At 46.1% G+C, this 16,068-nt stretch overlaps 1 protein-coding gene across 1 annotated transcript in view; it reads right to left on the bottom strand.

Moving 5' to 3' along the window:
* LOC134927083 (cytochrome P450 2F2-like) overlaps nt 1–16,068 on the bottom strand; it is a 593,292-nt gene that overhangs the window by 86,793 nt on the left and 490,431 nt on the right. Inside the window, exon 6 of the mRNA XM_063921081.1 lies at nt 13,884–14,057. Coding sequence (XP_063777151.1) covers nt 13,884–14,057 — 174 coding nt within the window. The remainder of the gene's footprint in view (nt 1–13,883; nt 14,058–16,068) is intronic.

A 16,068-nucleotide genomic window follows, 5' to 3' on the forward strand; every position in this document is an offset into this window, starting at 1 on the left:
ATGTATAAAGAAGAAAGAAAAAAAAACCACGGTTAGGTGGTATACAATTATGGACGGACTGCCTGCCGAGTGCAGACACAGAGGTAGCCACAGCCGTGAACTACCGTACTGTACTGTGTCTGCTGCTAATATAGACTGGTTGATAAAGAGATGTCTATGTAACTATGTATGTATAAAGAAGAAAGAAAAAAAAACCACGGTTAGGTGGTATACAATTATGGACGGACTGCCTGCCGAGTGCAGACACAGAGGTAGCCACAGCCGTGAACTACCGTACTGTACTGTGTCTGCTGCTAATATAGACTGGTTGATAAAGAGATGTCGTAGTAGTATGTATGTATAAAGAAAAAAAAAAAACACGGTTAGGTGGTATACAATTATGGACGGACTGCCTGCCGAGTGCAGACACAGAGGTAGCCACAGCCGTGAACTACCGTACTGTGTCTGCTGCGACTGGATGATAAATGATTAAAAAAATATATATATATCACTACTGCAGCCGGACAGGTATATATTATATATTATATAATGACGGACCTGCTGGACACTGTCTGTCAGCAGAATGAGTTTTATTTTTATAGAATAAAAAAAACAACAACACACAAGTGAAGTCACACGACGAGTGTTTAACTTTTTCAGGCAATCACAATATAAGTATACTACTAACTATACTGGTGGTCAGTGTGGTCAGGTCACTGGTCAGTCACACTGGCAGTGGCACTCCTGCAGCAAAAGTGTGCACTGTTTAATTTTAATATAATATTATGTACTCCTGGCTCCTGCTATAACCTATAACTGGCACTGCAGTGCTCCCCAGTCTCCCCCACAATTATAAGCTGTGTGAGCTGAGCAGTCAGACAGATATATAATATATATAGATGATGCAGCACACTGGGCTGAGCCTGAGCAGTGCACACAGATATGGTATGTGACTGAGTCACTGTGTGTATCGCTTTTTTCAGGCAGAGAACGGATATATTAAATAAACTGCACTGTCTGGTGGTCACTCACTATATAATATTATGTACTCCTGGCTCCTGCTATAACCTATAACTGGCACTGCAGTGCTCCCCAGTCTCCCCCACAATTATAAGCTGTGTGAGCTGAGCAGTCAGACAGATATATAATATATATAGATGATGCAGCACACTGGGCTGAGCCTGAGCAGTGCACACAGATATGGTATGTGACTGAGTCACTGTGTGTATCGCTTTTTTCAGGCAGAGAACGGATATATTAAATAAACTGCACTGTCTGGTGGTCACTCACTAGTAAACTCTCTGCACTCTCTACACTTCTACAGTACTCCTCCTAGTCCTAAGCTCCAGTAAATCTCTCTCTCTTATAATCTAAATGGAGAGGACGCCAGCCACGTCCTCTCCCTATCAATCTCAATGCACGTGTGAAAATGGCGGCGACGCGCGGCTCCTTATATAGAATCCGAGTCTCGCGATAGAATCCGAGCCTCGCGAGAATCCGACAGCGTCATGATGACGTTCGGGCGCGCTCGGGTTAACCGAGCAAGGCGGGAAGATCCGAGTCGCTCGGATCCGTGTAAAAAAAGCTGAAGTTCGGGCGGGTTCGGATTCCGAGGAACCGAACCCGCTCATCTCTAATTAAAACCTGATCGTAGCTGTGCTAAATTTAGCACAGCTACGATCATTCACACTGACATGCGGGGGGACGCCCTGCACAGGGCTAATCCGCCACGCATGTCAGGTCCGGCCCCACTGCACAACTACAAAAGCATTGCACAGTGGCGATGCATTTGTACTTGAAGAGTAACTCCCGGCCAGCGCAGCTTCTGCATGCTGGCTGGGAGTTACTCGTCATTGTCATGGTCGCAGTGGCTGCATGTGACATCATGCAGCCATTGCGGCCTGCCCCCCGCACTGTCCGGCCACGCCAGCATTGGCAGGACCATGCCCATGAAACGGCATCCAAACGCCACCATGCAACCCTCTCCCGCACATTGACTGCCTCTGCCTGTCAATCAGGCAGAGGCCATCGCTGGGCTATAACAGCCGTCGGCTGTCTGGCATGCGCCGGCGCATTAGCACATCTGACCGTATCAATGCGCTGCGATGGACGGCAGCATGCGATCAGGTCAGAATGACCCCCTATGGTGGGAAACAACGTTCTGCAGTAGACCACAAGGTTAATTGAGATCAGAAGGTTGACCTGAATTAACCTTGTGGTCTACAGCAGAACACCGTGGCACTCCCTGATTGGCTGGCGGGTCCCCAAGTGACAGATAGTCATGTAGAGGCCTGCCATAAGGGAATACATGTCTATATTAGAGATGAGCGGGTTCGGTTCCTCGGAAACCGAACCCGCCCGAACTTCATGTTTTTTTACACGGGTCCGAGCGACTCGGATCTTCCCGCCTTGCTCGGTTAACCCGAGCGCGCCCGAACGTCATCATCCCGCTGTCGGATTCTCGCGAGGCTCGGATTCTATCGCGAGACTCGGATTCTATATAAGGAGCCGCGCGTCGCCGCCATTTTCACACGTGCATTGAGATTCATAGGGAGAGGACGTGGCTGGCGTCCTCTCCGTTTAGAGAAGACAGTGAGACAGTAGAGAGAGACACAGTAGTAGTAATTTTGGGGAGCATTATTAGGAGGAGTACTACTATACTACTACTACTTGCTGAAGTGATATAGATTAGATAGTGTGACTGTATTAATTATCTGACTTGTGGGGGAGACACTGACAGTGGGGAGCAGTTAGAGTCTGAGAGCTGGACTCAGGAGTACATATAACGTACAGTGCACACTTTTGCTGCCAGAGTCAGTGCCACACTGCCATTGTGACCACACTGACCACCAGACCAGTATAATATATTTTGTGATTGTCTGCTTAGGAGTACTACTTGCAAGTTGCTGATAGTGTGACCAGTGACCTGACCACCAGTTTAATAATCAATCACCACCACCAGTTTAATATATATATATATATATATATATATATATATATATATAAAATTGTATATAATATATATATATATATATATATATATATAATATTGTATACCACCTACCCGTGGTTTTTTTTTTTTCATTCTTCTTTATACATACTACTATAGTAGCTTACTGTAGCAGTCTGCGGTGCTGCTGAGCTGACAGTGTCCAGCAGGTCCGTCATCAGTCATTACATAATAAATATACATACCTGTCCGGCTGCAGTACTAGTGATATTATATTGATTTCATCTCATTATCATCCAGTCTATATTAGCAGCAAACACAGTACGGTAGTCCACGGCTGTAGCTACCTCTGTGTCGGCACTCGGCAGTCCATCCATAATTGTATACCACCTCCCCGTGGTTTTTTTTTTTCTTTCTTCTTTGTACATACTACTATAGTATAGTAGCTTACTGTAGCAGTCTGCGGTGCTGCTGAGCTGACAGTGTCCAGCAGGTCCGTCATCAGTCATTACATAATAAATATATATACCTGTCCGGCTGCAGTACTAGTGATATTATATATACATATATATTGATTTCATCTCATTATCATCCAGTCTATATTAGCAGCAGACACAGTACGTTAGTCCACGGCTGTAGCTACCTCTGTGTCGGCACTCGGCAGTCCATCCATAAGTATACTAGTATCCATCCATCTCCATTGTTTACCTGAGGTGCCTTTTAGTTGTGCCTATTAAAATATGGAGAACAAAAATGTTGAGGTTCCAAAAATAGGGAAAGATCAAGATCCACTTCCACCTCGTGCTGAAGCTGCTGCCACTAGTCATGTCCGAGACGATGAAATTCCATCAACGTCGTCTGCCAAGGCCGATGCCCAATGTCATAGTACAGAGCATGTAAAATCCAAAACACAAAAGATCAGTAAAAAAAGGACTCAAAAATCTAAATTAAAATCGTCGGAGGAGAAGCGTAAACTTGCCAATATGCCATTTACCACACGGAGTGGCAAGGAACGGCTGAGGCCCTGGCCTATGTTCATGGCTAGTGGTTCAGCTTCACATGAGGATGGAAGCACTCAGCCTCTCGCTAGAAAAATGAAAAGACTCAAGCTGGCAAAAGCACCGCAAAGAACTGTGCGTTCTTCGAAATCCCAAATCCACAAGGAGAGTCCGACTCCAATTGTGTCGGTTGCGATGCCTGACCTTCCCAACACTGGACGTGAAGAGCATGCGCCTTCCACCATTTGCACGCCCCCTGCAAGTGCTGGAAGGAGCACCCGCAGTCCAGTTCCTGATAGTCAGATTGAAGATGTCAGTGTTGAAGTACACCAGGATGAGGAGGATATGGGTGTTGCTGGCGCTGGGGAGGAAATTGACCAGGAGGATTCTGATGGTGAGGTGGTTTGTTTAAGTCAGGCACCCGGGGAGACACCTGTTGTCCGTGGGAGGAATAGGGCCATTGACATGCCTGGTCAAAATACCAAAAAAATCAGCTCTTCGGTGTGGAAGTATTTCACCAGAAATGCGGACAACATTTGTCAAGCCGTGTGTTGCCTTTGTCAAGCTGTAATAAGTAGGGGTAAGGACGTTAACCACCTCGGAACATCCTCCCTTATACGTCACCTGCAGCGCATTCATAATAAGTCAGTGACAAGTTCAAAAACTTTGGGTGACAGCGGAAGCAGTCCACTGACCAGTAAATCCCTTCCTCTTGTAACCAAGCTCACGCAAACCACCCCACCAACTCCCTCAGTGTCAATTTCCTCCTTCCCCAGGAATGCCAATAGTCCTGCAGGCCATGTCACTGGCAATTCTGACGATTCCTCTCCTGCCTGGGATTCCTCCGATGCATCCTTGCGTGTAACGCCTACTGCTTCTGGCGCTGCTGTTGTTGCTGCTGGGAGTCGATGGTCATCCCAGAGGGGAAGTCGTAAGCCCACTTGTACTACTTCCAGTAAGCAATTGACTGTCCAACAGTCCTTTGCGAGGAAGATGAAATATCACAGCAGTCATCCTGCTGCAAAGCGGATAACTGAGGCCTTGACAACTATGTTGGTGTTAGACGTGCGTCCGGTATCCTCCGTTAGTTCACAGGGAACTAGACAATTTCTTGAGGTAGTGTGCCCCCGTTACCAAATACCATCTAGGTTCCACTTCTCTAGGCAGGCGATACCGATAATGTACACGGACATCAGAAAAAGACTCACCAGTGTCCTAAAAAATGCAGTTGTACCCAATGTCCACTTAACCACGGACATGTGGACAAGTGGAGCAGGGCAGGGTCAGGACTATATGACTGTGACAGCCCACTGGGTAGATGTATGGACTCCCGCCGCAAGAACAGCAGCGGTGGCACCAGTAGCAGCATCTCGCAAACGCCAACTCTTTCCTAGGCAGGCTACGCTTTGTATCACCGCTTTCCAGAATACGCACACAGCTGAAAACCTCTTACGGCAACTGAGGAAGATCATCGCGGAATGGCTTACCCCAATTGGACTCTCCTGTGGATTTGTGGCATCGGACAACGCCAGCAATATTGTGTGTGCATTAAATATGGTCAAATTCCAGCACGTCCCATGTTTTGCACATACCTTGAATTTGGTGGTGCAGAATTTTTTAAAAAACGACAGGGGCGTGCAAGAGATGCTGTCGGTGGCCAGAAGAATTGCGGGACACTTTCGGCGTACAGGCACCACGTACAGAAGACTGGAGCACCACCAAAAACAACTGAACCTGCCCTGCCATCATCTGAAGCAAGAAGTGGTAACGAGGTGGAATTCAACCCTCTATATGCTTCAGAGGTTGGAGGAGCAGCAAAAGGCCATTCAAGCCTATACAATTGAGCACGATATAGGAGGTGGAATGCACCTGTCTCAAGCGCAGTGGAGAATGATTTCAACATTGTGCAAGGTTCTGATGCCCTTTGAACTTGCCACACGTGAAGTCAGTTCAGACACTGCCAGCCTGAGTCAGGTCATTCCCCTCATCAGGCATTTGCAGAAGAAGCTGGAGACATTGAAGGAGGAGCTAACACGGAGCGATTCCGCTAGGTATGTGGGACTTGTGGATGGAGCCCTTAATTCGCTTAACAAGGATTCACGGGTGGTCAATCTGTTGAAATCAGAGCACTACATTTTGGCCACCGTGCTCGATCCTAGATTTAAAGCCTACCTTGGATCTCTCTTTCCGGCAGACACAAGTCTGCTGGGGTTCAAAGACCTGCTGGTGACAAAATTGTCAAGTCAAGCGGAACGCGACCTGTCAACATCTCCTCCTTCACATTCTCCCGCAACTGGGGGTGCGAGGAAAAGGCTCAGAATTCCGAGCCCACCCGCTGGCGGTGATGCAGGGCAGTCTGGAGCGACTGCTGATGCTGACATCTGGTCCGGACTGAAGGACCTGACAACGATTACGGACATGTCGTCTACTGTCACTGCATATGATTCTCTCCCCATTGAAAGAATGGTGGAGGATTATATGAGTGACCGCATCCAAGTAGGCACGTCACACAGTCCGTACTTATACTGGCAGGAAAAAGAGGCAATTTGGAGGCCCTTGCACAAACTGGCTTTATTCTACCTAAGTTGCCCTCCCACAAGTGTGTACTCTGAAAGAGTGTTTAGTGCCGCCGCTCACCTTGTCAGCAATCGGCGTACAAGGTTACATCCAGAAAATGTGGAGAAGATGATGTTCATTAAAATGAATTATAATCAATTCCTCCGTGGAGACATTGACCAGCAGCAATTGCCTCCACAAAGTACACAGGGAGCTGAGATGGTGGATTCCAGTGGGGACGAATTGATAATCTGTGAGGAGGGGGATGTACACGGTGATATATCGGAGGATGATGATGAGGTGGAGATCGTGCCTCTGTAGAGCCAGTTTGTGCAAGGAGCGATTAATTGCTTCTTTTTTGGTGGGGGTCCAAACCAACCTGTCATTTCAGTCACAGTCGTGTGGCAGACCCTGTCACTGAAATGATGGGTTGGTTAAAGTGTGCATGTCCTGTTTATACAACATAAGGGTGGGTGGGAGGGCCCAAGGACAATTCCATCTTGCACCTCTTTTTTCTTTAATTTTTCTTAATTTAATTAATTAATTAATTTTTCTTAATTTAATTTTTTGCGTCATGTGCTGTTTGGGGAGGGTTTTTTGGAAGGGCCATCCTGCGTGCCACTGCAGTGCCACTCCTAGATGGGCCCGGTGTTTGTGTCGGCCACTAGGGTCGCTTATCTTACTCACACAGCTACCTCATTGCGCCTCTTTTTTTCTTTGCGTCATGTGCTGTTTGGGGAGGGTTTTTTGGAAGGGCCATCCTGCGTGACACTGCAGTGCCACTCCTAGATGGGCCCGGTGTTTGTGTCGGCCACTAGGGTCGCTTATCTTACTCACACAGCTACCTCATTGCGCCTCTTTTTTTCTTTGCGTCATGTGCTGTTTGGGGAGGGTTTTTTGGAAGGGCCATCCTGCGTGCCACTGCAGTGCCACTCCTAGATGGGCCCGGTGTTTGTGTCGGCCACTAGGGTCGCTTATCTTACTCACACAGCCACCTCATTGCGCCTCTTTTTTTCTTTGCGTCATGTGCTGTTTGGGGAGGGTTTTTTGGAAGGGCCATCCTGCGTGACACTGCAGTGCCACTCCTAGATGGGCCCGGTGTTTGTGTCGGCCACTAGGGTCGCTTATCTTACTCACACAGCTACCTCATTGCGCCTCTTTTTTTCTTTGCGTCATGTGCTGTTTGGGGAGGGTTTTTTGGAAGGGCCATCCTGCGTGCCACTGCAGTGCCACTCCTAGATGGGCCCGGTGTTTGTGTCAGCCACTAGGGTCGCTTATCTTACTCACACAGCTACCTCATTGCGCCTCTTTTTTTCTTTGCGTCATGTGCTGTTTGGGGAGGGTTTTTTGGAAGGGACATCCTGCGTGACACTGCAGTGCCACTCCTAGATGGGCCAGGTGTTTGTGTCGGCCACTAGGGTCGCTTAGCTTACTCACACAGCTACCTCATTGCGCCTCTTTTTTTCTTTGCGTCATGTGCTGTTTGGGGAGGGTTTTTTGGAAGGGACATCCTGCGTGACACTGCAGTGCCACTCCTAGATGGGCCAGGTGTTTGTGTCGGCCACTAGGGTCGCTTAGCTTAGTCATCCAGCGACCTCGGTGCAAATTTTAGGACTAAAAATAATATTGTGAGGTGTGAGGTATTCAGAATAGACTGAAAATGAGTGGAAATTATGGTTTTTGAGGTTAATAATACTTTGGGATCAAAATGACCCCCAAATTCTATGATTTAAGCTGTTTTTTAGTGTTTTTTGAAAAAAACACCCGAATCCAAAACACATCTGAATCCGACAAAAAAAATTCGGTGAGGTTTTGCCAAAACGCGTTCGAACCCAAAACACGGCCGCGGAACCGAACCCAAAACCAAAACACAAAACCCGAAAAATTTCCGGTGCTCATCACTAGTCTATATACATGGATTCTTTTACATCTGCTGGTTTGGGAATTTTATTTTTTTATTTTTAACCCTTGGGATGCCTACATGGAAAAAAGAGGACCGACCTTCACTGGAAATAGGTGAGCATTTTTTTCACAGGTTACCTATGGATTACTACTGGAGAAGGGGACCAATAGCACTATGGGGGATGGCAGGTAAGTGTATGTGAGTGTGTGTAAATGTTGCACCCGGGCTGAGGGCTAAGGACCTGGATGGAATCTGGTAGGTAGACACTCTAGGTTACCTTTCTTGGTCGGCTCATGACCACAGTGGATGTAAGGAATGTAATTTCACCTCAGGAACAGGAGAACACTGAATTTGGCTTCACAACTTTTTATTTTCCACAAAAAGAAGTAATCAAGGTTAAACAAAACATATACACATGGGCAATGCCACAGTTTATGTTGCCACAAGAAGAGTTAATTTCAAAGAGCGTAAATGTACAACAATAACTTCAAAAATACCAACATAATAATACGTATTCAAGTATTTGCGTCTCTTCACGTACAGAAAATGTATTTCTACAACTCTCAAGGTGTCTATAGCTAAGTGCACTTTACTTCTTCATTTACATAGTATATATCAATATACGTTATTCAATACCTAAAGTCATAACATGCTCATAGTTGCTAGAGATGAGCGGGTTCAGTTCCTCGGAATCCGAACCCGCCCGAACTTTATGTTTTTTTACATGGGTCCGAGCGACTCGGATCTTCCCGCCTTGCTCGGTTAACCCGAGCGCGCCCGAACGTCATCATCCCGCTGTCGGATTCTCGCGAGGCTCGGATTCTATCGCGAGACTCGGATTCTATATAAGGAGCCGCGCGTCGCCGCCATTTTCACACGTGCATTGAGATTGATAGGGAGAGGACGTGGCTGGCGTCCTCTCCGTTTATAGAGAGTGAGACTAGAGTAGAGAGAGACACAGTAGTAATTTTGGGGAGCATTAGGAGGAGTACTTTAGGAGCAGTACTACTACTTGCTGAAGTGATAGATAGATAGTGTGACTGTATAATGTATATCTGACTTGTGGGGGAGACACTGACAGTGGGGAGCAGTTAGAGTCTGAGAGCAGGACTCAGGAGTACATATAACGTACAGTGCACACTTTTGCTGCCAGAGTGCCACACTGCCATTGTGACCACACTGACCACCAGTATAATATATATTGTGATTGTCTGCTTAGGAGTACTACTTGCAAGTTGCTGATAGTGTGACCAGTGACCTGACCACCAGTTTATAATAATCACCACCAGTTTAATATATATAATATATATATATAATATAATTGTATATAATATATATATAATATTGTATACCACCTACCCGTGGTTTTTTTTTTTTCTTTCTTCTTGATACATACTACTATAGTAGCTTACTGTAGCAGTCTGCGGTGCTGCTGAGCTGACAGTGTCCAGCAGGTCCGTCATCAGTCATTAGTACATAATAAATATATATTATATACCTGTCCGGCTGCAGTACTAGTGTGATATTATATATATATATATATATTGATTTCATCTCATTATCATCCAGTCTATATTAGCAGCAGACACAGTACGGTAGTCCACGGCTGTAGCTACCTCTGTGTCGGCAGTCGCTGGTCCATCCATAATTGTATACCACCTACCCGTGGTTTTTTTTTTTTCTTTCTTCTTGATACATGCTACTATAGTAGCTTACTGTAGCAGTCTGCGGTGCTGCTGAGCTGACAGTGTCCAGCAGGTCCGTCATCAGTCATTAGTACATAATAAATATATATTATATACCTGTCCGGCTGCAGTACTAGTGTGATATTATATATATATATATTGATTTCATCTCATTATCATCCAGTCTATATTAGCAGCAGACACAGTACGGTAGTCCACGGCTGTAGCTACCTCTGTGTCGGCAGTCGCTGGTCCATCCATAATTGTATACCACCTACCCGTGGTTTTTTTTTTTTCTTTCTTCTTGATACATACTACTATAGTAGCTTACTGTAGCAGTCTGCGGTGCTGCTGAGCTGACAGTGTCCAGCAGGTCCGTCATCAGTCATTAGTACATAATAAATATATATTATATACCTGTCCGGCTGCGGTACTAGTGTGATATTATATATATATATTGATTTAATCTCATTATCATCCAGTCTATATTAGCAGCAGACACAGTACGGTAGTCCACGGCTGTAGCTACCTCTGTGTCGGCAGTCGCTGGTCCATCCATAATTGTATACCACCTACCCGTGGTTTTTTTCTTTTCTTTCTTCTTGATACATACTACTATAGTAGCTTACTGTAGCAGTCTGCGGTGCTGCTGAGCTGACAGTGTCCAGCAGGTCCGTCATCAGTCATTAGTACATAATAAATATATATTATATACCTGTCCGGCTGCAGTACTAGTGTGATATTATATATATATATATATATATATATATATTGATTTCATCTCATTATCATCCAGTCTATATTAGCAGCAGACACAGTACGGTAGTCCACGGCTGTAGCTACCTCTGTGTCGGCAGTCGCTGGTCCATCCATAATTGTATACCACCTACCCGTGGTTTTTTGTTTTTGTTTTTTTTATCAAGCGCAGTGGAGAATGATTTCAACGTTGTGCAAGGTTCTGCAACCTTTTGAACTTGCCACACGTGAAGTCAGTTCAGACACTGCCAGCCTGAGTCAGGTCATTCCCCTCATCAGGCTTTTGCAGAAGAAGCTGGAGACATTGAAGGATGAGCTAACACAGAGCGATTCCGCTAGGCATGTGGGACTTGTGGATGGAGCCCTTAATTCCCTTAACAAGGATTCACGGGTGGTCAATCTGTTGAAATCAGAGCACTACATTTTGGCCACCGTGCTCGATCCTAGATTTAAAACCTACATTGGATCTCTCTTTCCGGCAGACACAAGTCTGCAGGGGTTCAAAGAACTGCTGGTGAGAAAATTGTCAAGTCAAGCGGAACGCGACCTGTCAACATCTCCTCCTTCACATTCTCCCGCAACTGGGGGTGCGAGGAAAAGGCTCAGAATTCCGAGCCCACCCGCTGGCGGTGATGCAGGGCAGTCTGGAGCGACTGCTGATGCTGACATCTGGTCCGGACTGAAGGACCTGCCAACGATTACGGACATGTCGTCTACTGTCACTGCATATGATTCTCTCCCCATTGAAAGAATGGTGGAGGATTATATGAGTGACCGCATCCAAGTAGGCACGTCAGACAGTCCGTACGTATACTGGCAGGAAAAAGAGGCAATTTGGAGGCCCTTGCACAAACTGGCTTTATTCTACCTAAGTTGCCCTCCCACAAGTGTGTACTCCGAAAGAGTGTTTAGTGCCGCCGCTCACCTTGTCAGCAATCGGCGTACGAGGTTACTTCCAGAAAATGTGGAGAAGATGATGTTCATTAAAATGAATTATAATCAATTCCTCCATGGAGACATTCACCAGCAGCAATTGCCTCCACAAAGTACACAGGGAGCTGTGATGGTGGATTCCAGTGGGGACGAATTGATAATCTGTGAGGAGGGGGATGTACACGGTGATGAATCGGAGGATGATGATGAGGTGGACATCTTGCCTCTGTAGAGCCAGTTTGTGCAAGGAGAGATTAATTGCTTCTTTTTTGGTGGGGGTCCAAACCAACCCGTCATTTCAGTCACAGTCGTGTGGCAGACCCTGTCACTGAAATGATGGGTTGGTTAAAGTGTGCATGTCCTGTTTATACAACATAAGGGTGGGAGGGAGGGCCCAAGGACAATTCCATCTTTTTTCTTTCATTTTTCTTCTTTGCGTCATGTGCTGTTTGGGGAGTGTTTTTTGGAAGGGCCAGCCTGCGTGACACTGCAGTGCCACTCCTAGATGGGCCAGGTGTTTGTGTCGGCCACTAGGGTCGCTTAGCTTACTCACACAGCTACCTCATTGCGCCTCTTTTTTTCTTTGCGTCATGTGCTGTTTGGGGAGTATTTTTTGGAAGGGCCATCCTGCCTGACACTGCAGTGCCACTCCTAGATGGGCCAGGTGTTTGTGTCGGCCACTTGGGTCGCTGAGCTTAGTCACACAGCTACCTCATTGCGCCTCTTTTTTTCTTTGCGTCATGTGCTGTTTGGGGAGTGTTTTTTTGAAGGGCCATCCTGCGTGACACTGCGGTGCCACTCCTAGATGGGCCAGGTGTTTGTGTCGGCCACTAGGGTCGCTTAGCTTACTCACACAGCTACCTCATTGCGCCTCTTTTTTTCTTTGCATCATGTGCTGTTTGGGGAGTGTTTTTTTGAAGGGCCATCCTGCGTGACACTGCAGTGCCACTCCTAGATGGGCCAGGTGTTTGTGTCGGCCACTTGGGTCGCTGAGCTTAGTCATCCAGCGACCTCGGTGCAAATTTTAGGACTAAAAATAATATTGTGAGGTGTGAGGTGTTCAGAATAGACTGAAAATTAGTGGAAATTATGGTTATTGAGGTTAATAATACTTTGGGATCAAAATGACCCCCAAATTCTATGATTTAAGCTGTTTTTTAGGGTTTTTTGAAAAAAACACCCGAATCCAAAACACACCCGAATCCGACAAAAAAAATTTGGTGAGGTTTTGCCAAAACGCGTTCGAACCCAAAACACGGCCGCGGAACCGAACCCAAAACCAAAACACAAAACCCGAAAAATTTCCGGTGCACATCTATAGTGGTAACCCCTCCTTTCTGTCAGGCACAATATAGGATCGCTGCTCTAGTTACAGGACCCTTCCTTCACCAGCATTAATGTCATTAAAAATAACTAAATAACTCTATAAACACTAAACCATTGGTCACAAAACTCATAAACAGCATTTTGGTCCTAGCCAAAAATAGAAAAGAAAAAAGATTACTGGGCCCATTTATAAAACAATACTTGTGGCTTTTTCTTCAAAAACACCCATTTTCGGGGGGGTTGCTGCAGATATTAAGTATCCCCTGAATGAGTGTAGGAAGGACAGCAGCAGATATCTCCCTATATTCCCGCCAGCAGCCGCATTCCCCCATAGCTCTCTACGGGGGATGTCATGCTTCCAGATTCACCAATATCAGGAATGGAAAGCAATTGCTGGCCTTCAAGTCACTGACTTCCAGCTATACTCAGTGATTACTTTTGATAACAGGCTCTCTGGAGCAGGCAAAATCAACCGGAAGAATTTCACTCAATTCTGAGACATTATATGAACATTAATGTTTGGTATTTATGATATTAATTGATCTTTTTAAATATAAAGGATTTTTATCTACTGTACTGTATGTGCTATTGTAAAAATCTTTTTACTTTAGTAAGTTGTGGTATATTAATGTCTGTTAAGTGAATTATATTTGGGTCCCCATTGGTGTCTATGCCACCCATATATCAGGGACGTGCGGTGAGCTAAATGGCTCAGAAGGCACTGTCTAGCCCCAGTCACTGCTATATATATATATATATATATATTCTCTTTCTTTAATGCCCAGCAATGGTCTTACCTCTTTTATCTTCATTAAGAAGAGGTCGGTGAAGTCTCTGGGTGCGGCAGGGTTTAGCGTCTGCTTGTGTTGATCGATGAAGTTTTGGACCAAGGATTTCATGTGGGAGCTCGCCTTGAAGATTTTCTGATTAATAATCGGCATTCTGATGAGAATTGGGAATGTGTTTGCGATCTATAATTCCAGGAAACACAGAGATATGAGACATCTACCACTGATTGTTCTGTTCAGTCATAATCCTGTTTATTAGCCTAGGTACACACTATACAATTATCTGTCAGATTTAGCTGTTTGGAATGAAAATTTGGTGGAGAGCAAATGGCAATCGATCAAATGGACAAAAACAGTCGTTCATCCAAGTTGGTTAAATTTGTGTTTAACCAATTTGTATGAACGACAGGTTTTGTTAGTTTTCCAGTGTTTGGGAGCAAATGGTCCACAAGGGTAGGTGCTATCTATTGCATAGTTGGCTCTTGGTGGGCTTTATGATATGGTCACACAGTGATGTTGGCCAGCATTTGTAAAGTACCAGATACAACTACAGCAAAGGACACCAACGTCATCATAGCAGCGTCTGACCCCAAATCAGCCCCAAAGTGAGAAAGTTGTGGAGGTAACATCTGCTATTATCACTGCTTCCATAATAAGAGGTGTGAGAGTTCAGAACCTGGATCATCAGCTGGATATAATGTCTGGCAGATGACATTCACCACAAACACCTCGCTATTACATGGCACTTCCAGGTGCACTCCCGTCTTCCACTCTCAGGAGATATCTCCCTGGTGTAAGAGTGCTCCTAGATGTGCAGGGAGCAGGACTATTAGAAGATGTGATCTGCGCAGGAGTTTCCAACCATTGTAATCAGGAAGGCTGGTGGCAAGTGGCGGGAGATCCCCAGGTGGCTGCACAAAGCGTTGAGGAGCCAAGTGGCTCAAGAAAGGAGAAACTGCAGCGCCAGAGAGCATAATGAGCAGTGGCGGTACTAGGGCGGGCAAGCAGGGTGGTTGCCCGGGGCACTGTGGCCTGAGTCACCATGCTGGCACCATCTAATCTTGCCGGCCTCTAGCAGTCGCTATCAGTTGCTACTACTGGGTGCTGCACTGCCACCTGAGGCAGTTACTACATCTGCATGCCAGGCGGAAGCGACATACCAGGATCCGCCGTGGCCAGAACTATCCATTCCGTCCATGAGAGAAATGTATGGGAGCCATGGACCCACTGCCTCTACCACACCTCAAGTGTTTGACCGCGCACCCACCCATACCGCAGGAAAACGGACAGAGTGGAACACGTCCATCACACAAGGGAGGACATACAGATAGAGCCACGCTAATAGTGGCTCCGTCTGTGCCTGGGCGCACCTGCCCGGGCGCGCCTTTCGCCGCACCTGGGGTGCACACGTCCGTAATGAGCCCCATTCAGTAGAATGAAAGCATTTCTGTGCGCTCCCGGTGTGACTAGTTGGACGGATCGCCTAGTCACGTCGGGAGCGCTGGTATGCGATGGAGCCGGATGACTGTAAGAAGTAGGATCAGTTAGACATGGGGCATAATTCAGACCTGATCACAACAGCAAATTTGTTAGCAGTTGGGCAAAACCATGCTGCACTGCAGGTGGGGCAGATGTAACATGTGCAGAGAGAGTTAGATTTGGGTGGGGTGTGTTCAAACTGAAATCTAAATTGCAGTTTTAAAATAAAGCAGCCAATATTTACCCTGCACAGAAACAATATAACCCACCCAAATCTAACTCTCTCTGCACATGTTACATCTGCCCCACCTGTACTGCACATGATTTTGCCCATTAGTCAACAAATTTGATGCTGCGATCAGATCTGAATTAGGCCCATAGTTCCATCACTCAGCATTCTGTGTGTGTCAGTGTTCCACTGGGCCCTGTGCAATCTGTGTGTGTCAGTGTGCACCTGTGCAAACGTGTATATACAGCTCTACTATGGTGTAATGTGTATATACAGCTCTACTGTGGTGTTATCTGTATAAGCGGCTATACTGTGGTGTAACATGTATAAGCAGCTCTACTGTGGTGTAATGTGTATATACAGCTCTACTGTGGTGTAACATGTATATACAGCTTTACTGTGATGTAACATCTATAAGCGGCTCTACTGTGGTGTAACGCGTATAAGAGGCTCTACTGAGGTGTAATGTGTATAAGCAGCTTTACT

Source organism: Pseudophryne corroboree, chromosome 5 (assembly GCF_028390025.1).
Source record: "Pseudophryne corroboree isolate aPseCor3 chromosome 5, aPseCor3.hap2, whole genome shotgun sequence".
Taxonomy (NCBI): Eukaryota; Metazoa; Chordata; class Amphibia; order Anura; family Myobatrachidae; genus Pseudophryne; species Pseudophryne corroboree.